Source organism: Arachis ipaensis, chromosome B7 (assembly GCF_059453495.1).
Source record: "Arachis ipaensis isolate K30076 ecotype BB chromosome B7, ASM5945349v1, whole genome shotgun sequence".
Taxonomy (NCBI): domain Eukaryota; kingdom Viridiplantae; phylum Streptophyta; class Magnoliopsida; order Fabales; family Fabaceae; genus Arachis; species Arachis ipaensis.
In genome coordinates this window covers 18465251-18485157 of record NC_142442.1, presented here as the reverse complement: position 1 = coordinate 18485157, position 19907 = coordinate 18465251, and the positions used below count along the sequence as shown (strand labels likewise).

Genomic DNA, 19907 nt, shown 5'->3' with positions numbered 1-19907 from the left:
AGAAGAGGGTATAGGTTAGGTCTAAATTAAAATTTTCAGACAGAAAATTTTAAATTACAGACGGATTTTCCGTCTGTAATAATTTAATAAAATGCGTGTTTTATCTACTTAATTACAGACGGAAAATCCGTCTGTAACTATTTCACGGAAAAAAAATTAATTTTTCTGACAGAATTATAGACGGATTTTCTTTTCCGTCTGTAATTTATGCTAATCTATTTTTTTTATTTTCCGACAAAAAAATTCCTCTGAAATTCCGTCTGTATTTCAGTGGGATAAAATCTGTCGGAAATATCCGTCTGTAATAACTAATTTTCTAGTAGTGTGTAGACCTTCATGAATCAGAGCAGATTGTCTCCAATTCGGTATGAAGTAGCAAATTTTTAACAAATTTGATTATATAGGTTGTTGATCAAGTTTATTGCATGTCTAATAATGTAATTTGTAAGACAAATTGAACTGGCTAAACTACTTAGTTCATCCATCTTTGTAATCAGACTGTTCGTTTCGATCCGATTATGATAATTATGGATAATAAAAACTATTATTATTATTATTATTATTATTATTATTATTATTATTATTATTATTATTATAGAAATAAATTTATTTATAAATATTTTTTTCTGAAAAGTAGAAACAAATGCTCTTTTAAGAAAAATAATATACAAGAGAAAATCATGCTGTTTTCTGTTTGAAAAAACAAATTATGAATGTGTGTTTGAATGAGCAGGAGTGAATTGAAAGGAGCAATCCTTGAAGGAGGTATACCATTCAATAGGGCTCATGGCATGCATGTCTTTGAGTATGCAAAGATTGATCCTAGGTTCAACGAGGTTTTCAATAAGACTATGGTCAACTCCTCCACTATATTAATGAAGAGGACTCTTGATCTCTACAATGGATTTGAGCACATTAATAAACTAGTGGATGTTGGTGGTGGTGTCGGGAACCATCTTAAATTGATCACTTCTAAATACCCTCATATTCATGGTATCAATTTTGATTTGCCTCATGTCATAGAATGTGCTCCCCTCTATACTGGTACGGATGTGCAATTATTTCTTCTTCTTTTTTTTCTTTCCATATTTGGACATATCCATTTAATAATAACCAAAACTCAAAGACAACTACCTTTATTGACAACTACCTACATGAAAATGCATATTAAAGTGTGAAATGATTATATAGTCACATTTATAATTAATCTTTATAAATAATATAATTAAACTTTATAAATAATATAATTAAATTTATTCATATTTATATTCAAAGTTTATAAATAATATGATCAACTAGATTTACATTTATAATAAAAATATGAATGAAAATATAAAACTACAATAACAATGATGACTGATTTTTTTATTTTATAAAAATTTTGACTATTCTATTATGAAAAATATGATTAATTCAAGAAATGTTTGATTATTTTGGTAACTACTCAGTTTGTTAATTAAAAAATTTGTGAAACAATATGTATAAATATATAGAAATATGACTGATTTGTTGCTAATTTACGTGGAGTTTGTTAAATCAAAATAGAAAAATATATAATTGTTAAATTATATATCCATGCAAGTTTATTTTTAAATTTAAGGAAATGTGTGTTCTTTGTTTCTTGCAAAATATCTTGAATTAATTAATTGGAGAAATGTTCTAATAATGTTGCAGGTGTGGAGCACGTGGGAGGAGATATGTTTGAGAGTGTTCCTAATGGAGATGCAATTTTCATAAAGGTGAGGGAATAATTAAATATGCTGCTTTAATTTATTTCTGGAGCTCCGATCTTTATTTATATTTTGAAAAAATCTTGGAACCAACACTTTTTTTTAATAAACAAATCAATCAATAATAGAACATTAAAAAAATATTTAAAATAAAAAAATATTTAAAACTCAAAAAAAAAATATTTGAAAACAAACAAAGTAAAATCAATTTAAGATATATAATTTAAAATTTAGAATGTAAAATTTAAAATTTAATATTTATAATTTAAAATATAAATTTAAAATTTTTATTTTAAGATATAAATTTAAAATTTAATATTTGAACTTAGAATAAGTTATATTTATTTCCTAAATGTAATTATATTTTTTATTTTAAAATATAAATTCAGATGCAATTATATTTTAAAATGGGATTTGGGGTATAGATATTTGATGCAATATATTTTAGAGTAGATTATATTTATTTCCTTGAATTAGTTAGATATCACATGTGCAGGAGGGGAGCTTAGTTAAGATAAGGGTCCCAAATTTTTGTTAAAAAAATTAGTAGTATTTTTTCAGAAAATAAAAAATAGTTCAGTTGGCTCAAATATTTTACTATGACTTAAAATATCAAAGTTCAATCTTCATCTCTTGCTTTTATCGCACAATAGTTTTTAGTTTTAAACATTTAAACCATGTTGGATTTGGACTGAACTGTGTGTATTCGCATTTCGCAGCTCTCTATTCAATAAGTAACACTCCTTCTATCTTTGAGTTCAAATATAAAAAATTAGGTATTTTTTATTTATATAATTTAATATTATTATATATTTTATTTTTTATTTAATTTAATTTTTATATGATAAAAAATATTAGAATATTCAATAAGTATTGATATTATTGTATTTGTATAAATTGATAAAAAAATTCAATAAATATTATAAATTTTAATATTTATCCTTTTAATTTCTTTTTTATATATTTTACAGGATATATATTCAAATTTTTATATAAAATAATCATAAAAAATCAAAGAATTGATGCATTTTTAAGAGGAAGGCTAATATTCAAGAAGGAGAACATATAATTTTTACAATATCAATCCCTGTAGATAGTTCTTCTACTTTAATGAATCACGAAAAAAGTGAGATACAACCTTCAAATGTTTAAAGAGTTGCATCTGATGAGTTTGACCTTAATTCTTTAGAACGAGACACTGAAAAACGGCTTTAAATTTGGCAATGTCACCCAAATTAGAGAGATGAGGTTAGACGAGCTCATCTTAAATGGAGTCCATATAAAAAATTTTTGACAATTATCTTCTATCTGGCCCCCCAAAATTTTATTTCAAGCTCCGCCACTGCATATGTGATGACACTATTTTATTTTTAATACACAAACTTTCATGAAATTTGATTTTATAAAGACTCAATATTTTTTATTAAATAATGCTATAAATTTATTTTTTTTGTTAATCAAGTTCAATCAAGTTAGTTTAACATAATTAACGAGTTATAATTTAAATGGTATAATTTTTTTATACTCACTTCAAAATAACAAATTCGAGTCTCACTCATAATTTTCTTTTAAAAAAATTAATTTAACATAACAAAATTTAATTATACTTATTATTATTTTAAATTTAAATAACTTAATTAAACATAATTCATAAATACCATCATATCATAGTCACTCAATCACTCACCAACAAAACAAGAAAAACTTCCCACGCCCTCACACGTAAACAAAATACATTCACACGCCCATTTTCCCAAATTAAGAGTGTAGTTGATTTATGTTTTTATTTGTTATTTTTATTTTTAATATTTTTTATTTTAAAATTTTTTATTAAAAAACAGAAAATAAACATAAAAAAATAAAATATTATTATTTTTTCTATTTTTTTTATAAAATCTAAAAAATAAAATATTTAAAAAAAAATAAAAACACAAATCAACCACATTCTAAATTTTATCTGATTTGATTCTATCCTCAAATTCAAATAATGCATGTCTCTTTCACTTCCACTTTCTATATAAAATGTGAAAAATTCTCTGATTTGATTCTATCCTCAAATTCAAATAATGCACGTCTCTTTCACTTCCACTTTCTATATACAATGTGAAAATTTCAAGTCTTTAATCCTAAGGAAACAAAAGAAAATGCGTAAGGTCCAACATAATGACTAGAGAAAATAGAAGAAAAAAAAAACCTCTTTTATGTGAAAGAGAAAGAATACCAAAAAAAAAAAACTTTGAATTTTTAAAAGAATGAAAGAAAAAAAAATAGAGCAAGAAGTAAAAGAATAAAAGATATAAAATAAGGGTATTTTTGGTGACTTAAAAAAAAATAAAAGACGTAAGAAAAAGCCAAAATACAAGTGGTCACTTTTAAAATAACTTTGAAGTTCTTTTAAGGAGTTGAAAACTCTACATGCATGATGATGGTTTAATTTTAGTGTCATTTTTACTATGATATCTATCACTGAATTTACCTTTTTTAAAATCAAAAGAAATTCAGTATGCTAATTTCAAGTCATGATATCTTAAATTTTAAGCACCAGAAAATCAGCAAAAAAATATCTATCTTGATGATTGTTAATAAGATTGAAAGTCTTTATATAATCGATTTTATAAATAATATCTTTCTGACCCAAATTTTAAATTAAGAGGTATCATCTCCAAATTACAAACAATTTTTCTTGTAGCATACTTATACTATTAATTATTCTCAAACATTTTTTTTTGTCAGTTCTCATTCCAATCTCTAATAATGCACACAAAGCTAGTTATTATTCACACCAAAATAACTAGTATCACAATTGATTTTAAATGTACCATCAAATAGAGTACTCCAAGAACAACTAATAGAAGAAGGAAAAGAAACATGTTGCAAATCAAAAATATTTCTAAGGTCCTTTTCTAAATTTAGAGCCAAACCTATCACTTTTTCCGTAGACCACAGCTCATGAGCATTAAATATTTCATTATTCCTTTCCTGTCATATCCACAAAAGACCCGAATAGAATTTGGAAGGATGATCTTTGCTGTGCCTTAAAAACCAATAAGTCAGATCCATAGGTTGGCTTGAGATCTCCAACTTTTGCTACACAAGTTAAACTTTCGAATAATCCCGAATGCAATGCATCATCGTTTCTCGAGAAGAAAACATACCCTTGTTAAATATAAAAGCTGCAGTGGGTAAAGCATTTCTAAGACAAAGCCAAGCTAAAAATGTATATTTTTCTAGGACAAATTGACGCCAAAGTCACAACCAATTCTTCCTCTCTTTCCACCCAAAGTCCTTCTTGCATAACCACCTGTAGCCACTGCTCGAGTCATAAATCTTAGAGACAGCTTTGGACCAAGACCAACCCACCTTTGAGCCCACTTGCACATTCTGATTGTAAGAAAGAATGTTTTCTATCAAGTTCCGTACTTAGAGAAGAATAAAGATAATTAAGATGTCACTTATCATATGACCAAAGATCCATAATCGTCTAGAGTTGAGACTAAAAAATGTGAACATAATTCATTACAACAGACAGTTATTCCTCTCTCCTCCAATTAAAAAATTAAAAAATTCTGCTCAAGACCCCAATACACCAAATAAAACTCTCTTTTAATAATTCAAAAACTTTACATAAGCTCTTCCAAACCAGAGAACTCTTGCCCCTAGAGGAGACAAAGCTATCACCTTGAGTGGAACGGTATTTGACCACAAATAATTGGACCCAAAGCTTGTCCTGCTGATGAGGAAGTTGCCAAACTAACTTTTCAAGAAGAGCGATATTAGTATAGTAAGGATCTCTAATTTTCAATGCCTCATAATTCTTTGGAGTGACCAACACTTTTCAATTAACAAGATTAAAATTTCTACTGTCAACTTGTTCTTTTCAAAAAAAAAAATTCTCATTATAGACTCTAACTTTATTGCTATCCCTTTGAAAAAAAGAGAAGTCTGCATATGATATATACACTACAAAAAAACTTGGTAATTACGGCGGTTTTTTAGGGTTATTACGGCGGTTTGAACCGCCATTATTACCTTGAACGGCATTCAAGAAAAACCGCCATAATTTGAAGCGCCATTTGGTTATTACGGCGGTTTTTCAAAAACCACCACAATTACCTGGTTAAAACGGCGGTTTTTGAGTTGGGTTAAAATGGCGGTTCAAACTGCCGTTATTTCCTTGGCAAAGTGGCATTTTTGGTTGGTTAAAATGGCGGTTCAAACCGCCATTATTCCCAGGATAAAACGGCGTTTTTGGTTGGTTAAACGGCGGTTCAAACCGCCGTTATTTCCTTGGCAGAGTGGCATTTTTGGTTGGTTAAAATGGCATTTGAAACCGCCGTTTTTACCCTGATAGTGACATTTTTATTGGTTAAAATGGCATTTAAAATCGCCGTTTTTACCATGTTAAAATAGCTTTTCATGTTGTTTAAAATGACAATTACAAGCCGCCGGCTTTTCATGTTGTTTAAAATGACAATTACAAGCCGCCGTTTTTACCGGATAAAAGTGACATTTTTTTTCGTTTAAAAAGGTAGTTTTAACCGTCATTTTTACCGTATTAAACAAATAATTTTTTGTTTAAAATTTTACAATAACAAGAAATCATAGCCTATAAACAAAATATTAGGTAATTCATAAATAAAGTATTAAATATAATATAGAATTTTTTAGTATTAAAAATCAAAAGTAATAACTTCAATACAAATAAAATATAAAATATAACATGATTTTTTAATTCTAAATGTTTTCACTTAGATTGGCTCCAATTTTTAACAGTGTCAGATATATCTCATACATAAAACAAGGTAACTAACTTAGCTAATACCTTGAAAGTAAGAAAAATAACATAATATTATGATCTTGTTTCTTCCTGTGTATCTTCTTTCTAGCTCCCCAAATTCAAAATATCTTCCGCCAAAATTTTGCCATCTGCTTAAAATAAAAAGTGTAAATAGTAGTAGTTATTCACTCTAGTAGTTATTATAATTTAAGTTAAATTAAGAATTAATACTAAGTATGATAAACTAACCCATTTTATCTAATAATAATTAAATATGTTACAAGTAATAAATTATCCTTTATATTACCCATTTGCATATTATGATTATAGTTTGAAGATTCAAAAAATAAAAAAGAAAAAGATATAGGTCACGTGTTCTGATATAGTTATTAGCAAGAATTCAAAAAATATATAGATCAGATGAAGATTCAAATAGGAAATGAAAAGGACTTTACCTAAGCATTGATTGATAACCTTATATATGCTTCTCACATTGAAGATTAGATTTATAGAGACATATAATAATGTGACATATATACCTCGAAGCGTGAGTGGTCGAATTTGTGTGGTTGAGGGAAGAAATCAGCAGAATGGTGAATGCTTTGAAGAGTGGAAGGACTTTCCAGCCTTTGGGAATGTAGTAATCTTGAAGCTCCACATCTTCCACTACTTCTCTGAATGTGAATGACAGTATGCTTGCACTTCTCAACGTTTTTTGGATTACCTGATGAAAATTAAAACATAAACATATATTAATAAATTGGTTTAATGCATTAAAAATTGAGTTCACAATAATGATAACAAGATCAATGTTATTTTTTTTATTCGATATATATAGTAACAATAGTATATAACAGTAATTGAAAACATTGAAAGGGGACTGAAAAAGTAGACCTACTAACATTCGGCATCAAATATTCAAGAGTTTTTCTTTCCATTAGAATGATATTTTATGGCAAGTGAAAATGACTTGTGGCAATATCTAGAGGAAACAATTTTCACTTCAAAATATATTGATCAAATTTCACATATAAGACACTTGTAATTATAAAAGGTTATTCAACATATGACATATCCCCTTAAAAGTAATGAACAAATAAGAAACAAGTTCAAAAAAGTCTGAAGTACTCACCTCATAGTCATTCACCGACGAAGCATTAGATTCTAGAAAAATACCATTTGCCGCCTGCTTTAGCTTTACTGCCAAAAATTTATTCTCACTTGCTAAGGAAGAAAGCTGCAGATAAAATGCAAATATTTTTATATTTAAACAAGCAAGGAACTATATCTTAAGAACTTAATATATTTAGTTTGCCTTTAACTAAGCTTGAATTTCATACCAAACTATCTTCTTTGCTGATCCAAAAAAAATTCAAGCAGATTTGGTATAATCTTCTGCTCTTCTTTTTTACTTCTTCAATTAAACAACTTGAATGTTTTAACAAATAAATATTCTATCAACTCAAACATCCCTTAGGCCAAGTACACTGCTACTAAATTTTGTTCCTCTGAATTTTTATTTAATAAAATTTAATGGAACAACTCCATGGACCAAATAAGTTCTTTTTTGTTTAATTTTTTCTTGGGGAAAAAAGGGGGTCAATCTTTAAGACAGTAGAAAATCAAAGAGATAGGGAAAAAAGTTTCCTCATTCACTTGTTACTCACAAACTGACAAAACAAACAAAGCATCACAAACTGCAATGTTCACTTATGATGCTACACAGAACATTGGACCCTGAATAATAATCAGGTTGATCCTCTGCGTCAGATTTATTTCTCTTATAGTTGCTTACATTGGACCCTGAATATCAAATATTGTTAAACTATTCAGGGATAGGAACTCACATTCAAAGGCCAGACAAAGTCATCATATATCCTAAGTATCCTTTCATGGACTGCAGCATCAAAAGCAAAAAGAAATAAGAATCAAGCTGAGTTACAACTTCATTGTACAATCCTAAAACTGCTATTACAATCTCAAAAACACCTTGTTGATATATTTACAGTATGCTAAATAAGTGCTACATTTACATTTTACAGTCCAATTTATCTGAATAACATCGTTAATCTTCATGTGCAAGTGTTTTATCTTTTCTGAACACGAAGGACACTTCTTGTTGAATTAGAATAAAAGGTTTCAAGCTGTTTATTTTGCAGATAACATCCCTATAACTATGATTCCAAGCCAGTAAAAAACCGCGTCAAATAGCAAAAACTCACATCTAAGGATGTTATTTTCAGGAATGGGGTCTGAGCAACCGAGTAACCAATTAGCTAGATTATCCAGAATCAAACACCCAAAACCTCCAAAATTGTTCCTATCCCTGAAGCTTGCATCACGATTCACTGAGAATATATTTGAAGGTGGAAGTTGCCATGCACTTAAATTCCTTTAAGTAATTTGAAATTGAAAAAAAAATAACGATCTGAGTGTCAAATAAGATAAACCACCTTTTTCTTGCTCCAAGGTTCACTTGCATTCAAAACTTCATTGTTTCGATCCTTCTAAACCCATCAAATTTCAGCTGGAAAAAAAAATCATAATCCTTAAGCTGTTTGAAGGCTTTTTTCTGAAATTTAAATTGCTATCTAAGAAAAATAAATTAGATCCATGGCTTTTCCAAATTTGTGAAGTCTTTAGATGGAACCTAAGACAATTATCAATAGTTTCTATTTCAAGTTGTATCTTTGGTAAAGATGAGAGTTAGACATGTCTCTTTTGTAACGGAAGACACAAATAGGTAATCCATCAGAGAGAAAAAGCCACATACATTTAATTTCAAGAATATTAGTCGCCATAACCAAAGTCAGTTATCTATAATTCGAATTCCAAAAAGAAAGAGAGAGTAAGAGAATGCTGAAATTTATTCACTGATGTTACTAAACTACAATTCACTGAAAGTTATCTATAAAAAAGCAGAGGATAGTGGAATTCGTAGCTACACCACCGTCCCTCTTTCCCTCCGGCCTCCGCCACTCTCATTCTCTCTCCATCTCTCCCTAAACTACAATCACATTTAAGAATCAAAATCGAAAACACCGACAAGGAAGCTTAATCCATAAGCCAAAACAAAAAGGTATAGAAAAGAAAAAAAGCGAAGCTAAATTGGGAAAGTTGTATTATAAACTGTAAGCTGTAACTAGAGGCAACCATGGCAAGATTCGTCAACTACCGAGTAGGAAAAATCGAAAAATTGAAGAGAAAAAGGGAATAGGCTTAAGAAATTAGGCACATGAACATCAGGGGTATCGAAGTTCATGACTCGGATCTTGGCACCAACGTCACCCAGAATTCGGAGCTCCACTCGGTCGTTGAGCGAGGCGTCACGCATCAAATTAGCGGAGTAAAGTGAAGCATAACTATAGAAGTGAAGAATTAGAAACTGCAAAAGTGATCTTAAAACTTGTTTAAGAAAGAATAACAAACTACTATTTAAGATGGAAACAATGAGATAATAGATATGCATGTTCTAACGATGAAACATACTACTTCATTAGCATTTCAGTTTAGAGTTGTATATCAAGTTATTTCCATGAACATAAAGACTTGAAATATATAGTTTTTGGGTTAAGCCCACAAAACTTGGTACAAACTTGGTACATATTAATGAAAAGCACCTGTTTGCTTTATTCTCAGAGAGAAAGGAGGCCAAGTTGATACCTTCCTTGTTGTGACAAGGGATCCAGAGGGCATTGCTGCTACAGAAGATACTATGAACCTAATGAGGGACATCACGGAGTAAATAAGATGGAGTAAATAAGGGATAGTAAATAAGGGATAGTACATAAGTACATAGTAAAAGTTGGTGAACCTGGTTCATTAGGATTTTCTCTCCTTCGCTACAATTAAATGGAATAGTGTTCTTAGTTCTTAATCAGTAACATAGGCTTTCTTAGCTGGACTATGTGAAAGACAACCAGTTCATATTTTAAAATATAGAAATTAATCCAGCAACAACAATTATCTGAGCAATTAAGCATTGTGAATCAGAAACCTTGCCTTTTGCTCGTTTATGCCTTGAATCAGGTGCACAGCCTTGTGTGATAACATGCCAAATCCACTTGAACAGTTTCAATACTAAAAATTGATTAAAAATGTTAAAATAGACTCAGACTTTGTAATTGGTCCTAGCTCAGTATAATAACAACTATAGTAATTCATATATCAAACACTGTGATTTACTAATTGTATGTGAAAGTAATTACAATTAAAGAATAAAACCGCTAGTTTATGCATACAGGTTTTCTAAATTTCATGAAACAAAAGCAGAAAAAATAAATCAATTACTCTATTGTAAGCAACCTGTAAATGATTCGCAAGCAGATCAATGGTGTCTCGCTTAAGAAACTTCTTTGCTGAATTTCTCTTTCTCCTTATCACATTGATCTGATTCCTTGATTGTTTAATCAACAATTTGCTAAAAAACAAAAGGAGATAAACTACAAAATTGAAAATCGAAATCAGCATAATTACAATCAATGAAAGGTATTAAGAAGGAAGAAAAGAAGCAGAGAAATCAAAGTGCAGAACCATTTCACGATGAATTCCCAATCAAAGAGGCCGTCAAAAATTTTGGCAGATCTAATTTGGTGGCGCGAGGGGATGAGAAACAACGACAAGATGAACGATAGCTGCGGAAGATGAAGGGCGACAAGAGATTAGGGTTCATCATTCACATCACTCACACTTTCTCGTACGCAGCAACACTAATCACTCTTTCATCTGGAGCATTCGATCTAAAACCTCTGCGTCGGGCTTCCATGCCGCAACAGATATAAAAATCTTGGAGAAGAAGATGCATTACTCAGAGAGAGAGAGAGAGAGAGAGGGAGAGAGAGAGAAGAGGTAATTAACGCATTCCATAGAAGAAGAAAAGAAATGAGAATTTTGTATACAAACCTAGAAGTGAGAACGCAGATCGCATCAATGGAAGCTGTGAACTCTGAAGAGGCATCGCCGGAGGAGAAAACTTACTCTGGTGCACTCTACTTGCTAAGCTAGGTTTGCATAAACCAAGTTTTTCTTTAATTATTAAAAGAATATATCGGCGGTTCTAACCGCCGAAATCACAAAAGCTGCCATATTCAAAAAGAAAGTTACGACAACAGTATGTACCGCCGAAAATAAAGAAAATTATGGCAATTATACAGAACCGCCCTAATAAAAATGACGTTTTAAACCAATTTTTTTGTAGTGATAGGAATTATAACATCCTAATATTCAAATCCTCATGCTCAAGTCATAAATCAATGATACTAAGGTGGTACGAATCTCAAGTGGATTATAAAACACACAAACACGCGCGCGCGCACACACATATAATTGAAAGAAAATATTAAATAAGAAGCTTGAAGAAGAATAAAATAAAATCCCGAAGTGTTAACAGAAGGTAAAGCGTTAATCGAAAGCGATACAAAGTTAAAACCGTAAAGAAGATTAAAATAAAGTCAGAATATAGATATATAACATCAGTAATTAGCCACTAGCCGCGACCCGCGAAGTTTAGGCCGGCTAGGGTATAGAATAAAAATAATTTAACAACAATATCTCCTATCTCTCCCTAAAGATACATAAAGGCCTCTATAGGCAAGTTTTCAAAAGGATTAAATACATTATAGAAGTTTTTCAAAGCAAAAGTGGAGAGATTCTAAACAAAATAAAGCAGAAATATAAAAATCTTCTCCATCTCTCAGATAAAGCACAGCTCACTACTGAGCACCTGGACCTGCATCTGAAAAATAAGAGATATATACGGAATGAGAACCTCCGACCCATGGGTTCCCAGTACGGTAAAAGTACCAAATAAATACTGCATAAGGCAACGTAAACTCACTAAGCAATCTTAATTCTCCACACATCACATTATCTATTTTAAGTTATTTCTGATTCATGACCTTGGCAACAAATATAAAGGAAATTCTAAGTCTAAGTTAACAATTCTCAACCTTCTCAATTCTCCAACAAACAGAGCCATAATTAGAAATAGTACCAACCCTCAGCGTCAACCAACACCAGCATGAGGAAATTCTCAGTTGTACAAGCACAAACAAACCAGACAAGTAATACAGAAGTAGACACAAGTAAAGCAAGTAGCATATAGTCATGTAACATAGCATATACAATTAGGCAATCCAAAACAGGTAAACAAACCCAAACAAGTCAAACATATGCAAATGATGAATGCCTGCCCTATGGCTGATGATATCATCTGTCGGTTATACAGCCAACTCGACATGTCCTAGTAGCTAACCATTGGACAGCCCTTGCGAGTGTGCATCCTCAAGCTCAAAATCACAATAATCCAATACACATAGATCCATGGGGGAGAGCTCAACCAGAAAGGTATAAGTGTCCGGCCACACTTATGACGCATGGTCAATAGAGCCTCGGATCTCAACCTGGAGTAGTGGAGCCGACTCACTGCATCTACCCAAGAAAATCCAAAACTCGGATAATTTTTCAAACCTCAAACCATTCTCGACTATGAAAAAGTTAGGGCTAACCACTACATCTACCCTAGGAGACTCAAACCAAACCCGGAGTAAGTAGATCAATACCACTGCATCTGCCCAGGCAGGTGTAATGAATTCAGAATCAAACTCAAATATCAATTTCGTAATCATTATCATTCTCATCGTCAATCTCATAGTCATCATCATTCTCCTTATCAATATCATAATCATCATCATTCTCACCTCACATCTTGTTCATTTCTCTCAATTTTACTAACTCAATATATTTGGCCTTATCCCTAACTCTTACATCATCAATTTCACCGGCTCTAAACTCGTAGCGAAATTTATAAAGGTTTAGATGACCAAAAGAATGGTTGAGAGCCATAAAAACATATTTTTACAAATTCTAGGAGGTGTGCATACGCACAGGCTGAAAACTTGGTGTCCGCGTACGCATGCAAAGGCTCGCGTATGCATACCCCAATTTTGGACCATACCGCGCATGCAGACAGTGTCTGCGTATGCAGAAGCACTTCAGAGTCCAATGCCCACGTACGCGCGTCACGAGCCGCGTATGCATCTATATCATAACTAGAAATATGATATGTTGCAGAAATTAGTTTTTCAGTCCAATTTTTAAAACCTTATAACTTTTTCCACAAAATTCTATTTTCAACCATTCTTGAACCGTTGGAAAGATTGATAAATGAATTTTCATAAAAATCTAATTTTGAAAGTTTTTCAACTCCGAGGACTAAGTTATGGCCCGCCAAAATTGGTCAAAAATTTGTTTTTACCAAAAACACACATTTACCAATTTTTCAACGATTCACAAGTCTCAATCATTTTCAACCAATAAAATGAACCCAAACAAACTCAAGTCACATATTCACATACAACCAAATCCAAACCTACTCCATCTACACATTCCAACTTAAATACATCAATTCCACATTTTAAAAACCTCATTTTTCACTATTTCATCAGTCAATCATATTCTCATATATTTCATACCAATTCTTCATTCAATATCATCTATTATCACACAATTCAATCATCACTTACCGTCCTTACCTTCTACCGGCCTCCGACTCAAAATTCACGGCCTCCCGTCCAATATTCATAAAATCAATATACATGAACTCATAATCATATAATTCCCTAAACAACACCAATTTCAATCCACCCAACAACAATGCATCATCCAAAACATTAGTTATCATAACATATCTTCTACACATACCATAATCCATCCAAATACTCAATTCAAACCTAATCCTAGGGGCATCTAGCCTAGGATTTCATACCACATTATACGAAATTTAAATAAAACTAAAACCGTACCTCTTGGAAGTCAAATTCAAGCTCTCACTTGAGAATCTTCACCCAAAACTCAGTCTCAAGCTTTACCAATGAGCAATTTAATATCCCAAACACCACTCTACACTATTTTCATACAATATACACATAACTTAATACACTAGGATTTCCAAAAATTATCATAAACACAAAGAAAGTGGTTTTTACCTCTTGTCCACTAAGATGTATGATGAAACCCAGCTAGAATACGTTCTAGAGTACCCTTAAACCATCAAAATCACAAGATTTCTCAAAACCCAAAGCCAAAACACAAATTTTGTGAGAGAAACAAAAATGGGCTTGAGTTTTAAAATTTCTTACCGTAATATCTAGATGAACGTGAAAAGCTTGTCAAGAGCGACGCGTGACCGCAAACGGCTCGTCGATTGAAGCTCCCTAAAGAAAGTTGTGGTGATTTAAAGTTTTTGGAAGCTTAGGGTTTCTATTTCATTCTCTCTTCTCCATTTCAGCACATCTCTCTCTCTTTTCTAGGTTTAATGAGCTGAATTAGTGAAATGCTTATAACTAATGCTTATATATGTTGGATCTTTGGTCTAATTTGGGCCTGATTCGCATATATGGCCATTTGGTCCACTTTTGGGTCGAAACCTTTAAGATTAACGTTTTAATGTGCGTTTTAATTATTTTTACCATCTCAATTACAATTTTTAAGTTTTTAACCTCTCTTACTAAAAATTAGTTTTCTCAACTGCAGTACCGGACAGATCTCAGTTGGTACTGCCGGTCAAATTTTCAGTTCGCATTTTTACTCAGAAAATTATGTTTTCTGACTCAGAAAAATCCAATAAATCCAAATATAATATCGAAATTGCCAAATTATGATGGTTATATTTTTAATCATTTTTGCCCATATTTAATTTATTTCTTAATTAACCTACGATTTGACCAGATTTTACAAAAATAGCATCCATGATCGAGTTGACTAAATAGAACCTTCCCTCCCTGTTTAATAGTAGACCTTTTTAACCTGTTAGTTTACCCCTAATCTTATCAAGAATCTCACTGAAAGATGCATGGATCATCTTAGAGTGATTAAGATTAATTTTAAAATATTTTTTTATGTCCTAAACAAACTTGATAAAGGACACCCAATAAAAATATTCTTTCTAGTTGTAGAGACATTCTTAGAATAAAGAAGAAATTTTTTTTTGGGTGAAAAAATATATTCTAGACCTTAAAAGATCAGTTAGTAAAACAAATTAATAAAAAATAGAGAGATCGGTTCACAAATTCATATTATTATTATTATTATTATTATTATTATTATTATTATTATTATTATTATTATTATTATTATTATTATTATAGGAGAGAGAGGGAATCACACTACATTTTCTGAGACCACCTGCTCACTTTCGCCCTGGGTCTTCTCACTACTACTATTATTATTATTATTATTATTATTATTATTATTATTATTATTAGAGTCTAATTTTTTTCGTGATTTCTAAATTATTATTTATTTATTCTTTATCTTTTTTTTATGGGCTAAGCCCATTAACTCTACCCGAATCCCATAGCCCCACCCATCCATTCTCAAAATTTCATCCTTACTTGTAATTTTTCATTCTTTTGGTTTATCTCCTAGAAAAAGCTCTCCATGATCATTATTGTAGGGCTCTTCCCAATGCAATCTCCTATGTTCTTTGAATTTGGAATAAATCAAGATGATGCTGCATTTTTCGATCGAATTTCTCTGTTGGCGGTGTCCTCAAAGAAACTCCTCCGCAGAGGATTGAGAGGAACGAGCTCTCCACACAACCTTTCCTCCACCAGTACTTTGAATTCCAATGATACTTCCGCTGGTCCTTGCTTCTTCGGCTATTGTTATTTTCATTTTGCTGCTCATATCTTCATCAACGGTTGTCTCCACCTCGCCCAGTGTGTCCATCATACCGCCAGGATTAACTTCTGTTAAGCTCTTTCTCACCGGCAAAACTACGTTTCCATTATTACCAGCTGCCGTTCCTCTAAAATCTAGGTTCATCAATTTGTTTAAAAAAAATTCGGTCATTATAAGATTGGTCCAACCAAATCATGTTAGGATCGCTCTACAAATACATTTAATTTTGAGTTAAAACTAGTATTTCTAACAACAACAACAACAACAACAACAACAACAACAACAACAACAACAACAACAAAGTCTTGTCCCACTAAGTGGGGTCGGCTACATGAATCAAACAGCGCCATTGTGCTCTGTCATGTGTCATGTCTACAGAGACCGTTTACATGTAGATTTCGTTTGACCACCTCATGGATGGTCTTCTTAGGTCTTCCTCTGCCTTTCGCCCCTTGTCCATCTTCCATCTCATCCACCCTCCTGACTGGATGTTCTATCGGTCTTCTTCTCACATGTCCAAACCACTTAAGACGCGATTCAACCATCTTTTTCACAATGGGTGCTACTCCAACTCTCTCCCTTATATCTTCATTCCTTATTTTATCCAATCGTGTATGACCACTCATCAATCTCAACATCTTCATCTCTGTCACACTCAACTTATGTTCGTGCTCCCCTTTAGCCGCCCAACACTCCGTACCATAAAGCATAGCTGGTCTTATAGCGGTGCGATAGAATTTACCTTTAAGTTTTAAAGGCACTTTTTTGTCGCATATAAAACCAGATGTACTCAGCCATTTTGACCAACCTGCTTGGATCCTATGATTTACATCCTGTTCAATCTCTCCATTATCCTGTATGATGCACCTAAGATACTTAAAACTTTTAACTTTTCGTAGGATGTTTTCTCCAATCTTCACCTCTATATTAGGGTTTTCCCTTCTCAGACTAAACTTACATTCCATATATTCCGTTTTGCTACGGCTTATGCACAGACCATACACTTCTAGAGCTTCTCTCCATAACTCCAACTTCTTATTTAGGTCTTCTCTTGACTCTCCCATAAGGACGATATTATCAGCAAAAAGCATGCACCATGGCACAGGCTCTTGGATGTGCTCTGTGAGTACTTCCAAGACTAATGTGAAAAGGTATGGACTTAAGGATGATCCCTGGTGTAATCCTATACCAATGAAAAATTCCTCTGTCACACCATCTTGAGTCTTCACACTAGTTGTGGCCCCATCATACATGTCTTTAATTGCACGAATATATGCGATCCTTACTCTCCTCTTTTCTAAAACCTTCCATAAGACTTCCCTTGGTACTCTATCATACACTTTTTCCAAATCAATGAACACCATATGTAGATCCCTTTTATTACTATGATACCTCTCCATCATCCTTCTTAATAGGTATATTGCTTCAATGATAGATCTGCCTGACATAAATCCAAATTAGTTCTCTGTTACTTGTGTCTCTTTTCTAACAAGTATAAATGCAATCTAAGCCATTTATTTGGAATATTTTTGCATGGTCTTTTAAGTATCAGATTATTCTTTCCCCACAAAAAAACATTTCCAACAAAAAAAATGTCCTTAGTTTGATTAAAACGTGGGAGAAGGATCTCTGTTTGACGAGGAATAAGGCATCTTAGTTATTTTGATTAGCCTTATAGTCATGATGATAGTACTCTTATGAATTTATTTTTGTGTATCTCTTCTGCTTTATGTGTAATTTGTGTTTTGGTTTTATGGTGTGACTGTTGAATGTCACTATCATGCCATTGTAGTGAAGGCTTGGAATGATAAAAAAAATTAGTAAAAATACATTTTTTTATATTTATATTAAAAATGACCTAATTATAAAATTATATATGAGGTAAGAAATTTAATTATAAATTTAATAAAATAATAAAGACTAATAAAGTAATGCAATTGTTCTTTTTCCTTTTTTCAGAGAGTACTTCATGATTGGAGTGACGAAAAATGCCTGAAGATATTAAAGAATTGCCGCAAGGCTATAAAGGATGGGAAGGGGGAAGGTCATTGTGATGGACATGATTATTCCCATTGTGCCTGAGCCAACAGCTATTGTCAAAGACTCTTTTAAATCTGATGTTGTCATCATGACTCAGACGCTAGGAGGATTGAAAGAAGCAAACAAGATTTCACGGACTTAGCAAATGGATCTGGATTTAATGGCATAAGATTTGTGTGTTGTGTCTTTAGCTTTTGGGTCATGGAGCTCTACAAGTAGCTACTTGATTTCTATATATGGATTAGAGAATATAGTTGCATGGATGGAAACTGTTGACAAGATTATGTTTCTTTGTTTCGTTTATAATAAAAATGACTAATAATTGTCATTGGGAAGCAGTTTCAATTAAGGAAAAGATGTTATGATAAGAACGGAATGAATGCCCATTTATAAAATTGGGTGGCTAATATTTTTTATATTGAAGGAATTACTTTTTAAAATAAATTTAAAATTAATGAAGGTTGAAAATAGAAGCTTGTCACTTGTATAAATAGTAAAAGCGACGATTGAAATAATACACATACACCAATACATTCTCTTCTTTTTTTTATATACTGTTAATCTCTTTCTATTTACATTACTTCATATAAATATATGAATCATTTTTATTGAGTAAATTATATTAATATTAGAGCCTTCTATTTACACATCTTTATTTTATATTTAGTACATCTTCCTTATTTATGTTACAATACGTTATCAGAACGAGACTCTGATCAAATTTTAGGAAGATTCAGGTAATAAATTTTTATTATGTCGAAACTCTCTCATTTTAAATTTAATACTCTTGATATATCTGGAAACAACTATTTATCATGGATACTAGATGTTGAAATTCATCTTGATTCAATAGATCTTGGAGATACCATTAAGGTTGAAAATAATGCATCCCAGAAAGATAAGGCCAAAGCCATGATCTTCCTTAGTCGTCATCTTGACGAAGGATTGAAAAATAAATATCTCACATTAAAAGATCCTGCAGATCTGTGAAAAGACCTTGAAGAAATGTACAATCATCAAAAGACGGTGATACTTCTTCAAACCCGATATAAATAAATGCACTTGCATTTAGAGGATTTTAAATCTATAAATGAATATAATTCAGTAATGTTTCGAATTACCTCACGAATGAAATTATGTGAAAAAAAGATAACTGATAATGATATGTTAGAGAAAACTTTCTCGACCTTCCATGCCTCGAATGTGCTCCTACAGTGTCAGTATCGAGAAAAAGGATTTGAAAAATATCCTGAGCTAATTTCTTACCTTCTTATTGCTGAACGCAAGAATGAGTTGCTTTTAAAAAATGATGAAGCGCGCCCAGCTGGCGCCGCCCCATTTCCTGAAGCAAATGCGGCAAATCATAACCCCAGAAAAGAAAAACGGCAAGGTTTTAGTTACAAGAAAAATTATGGAAGGAAAAAGAATTATGTTCACAAAGGATTTCACCAGAAGTGGGATAAAAAAAGAAACAATAGGCAAAATAAATCAATTGACGATAAATGTTTCCATTGTGGTAGAAAGGGCTATTGGTCACGTACCTGTCGTATCCCAAGACACCTAGTCGATCTTTATCAAGTATCTTTGAAAAAGGACGACAAAGAAAAAGAGTCGAATTTTGTTTTAAATGATGCTGAAAATTCCACCACTCATTATGATGTATCTGATTTCTTTGAGGA

At 31.7% G+C, this 19907-nt stretch overlaps 1 protein-coding gene and 1 pseudogene across 1 annotated transcript; one reads left to right on the top strand and one right to left on the bottom strand.

The window, feature by feature from the left end:
• The first annotated feature begins 746 nt into the window (after positions 1–746).
• LOC107606820 (isoflavone 3'-O-methyltransferase 4 pseudogene) lies at positions 747–18447 on the top strand (annotated as a pseudogene).
• On the bottom strand, positions 6542–10296 carry LOC107608841 (uncharacterized). The gene is made up of 5 exons (XM_021107414.2): positions 10128–10296; positions 8355–8404; positions 7640–7744; positions 7047–7231; positions 6542–6656 (listed from the first exon to the last, which is right to left on the bottom strand). Exons 1-5 carry the CDS (start codon positions 10294–10296, stop codon positions 6542–6544), a joined length of 624 nt encoding a protein of 207 aa, XP_020963073.2.
• Positions 18448–19907: the final 1460 nt, after the last annotated feature.

Excerpts from the sequence above, each read along its gene's own strand:
- LOC107608841 (XM_021107414.2), bottom strand. The coding sequence starts at position 10,296 with ATGTACTATCCCTTATTTACTATCCCTTATTTACTCCATCTTATTTAC. Across the intron at positions 7,745-8,354 it reads ACTTTGTCTGGCCTTTGAAT|CTTTCTTCCTTAGCAAGTGA; the intron begins GTGAGTTCCTAT and ends TTTTATCTGCAG. Across the intron at positions 7,232-7,639 it reads CGTCGGTGAATGACTATGAG|GTAATCCAAAAAACGTTGAG; the intron begins GTGAGTACTTCA and ends AATTTTCATCAG.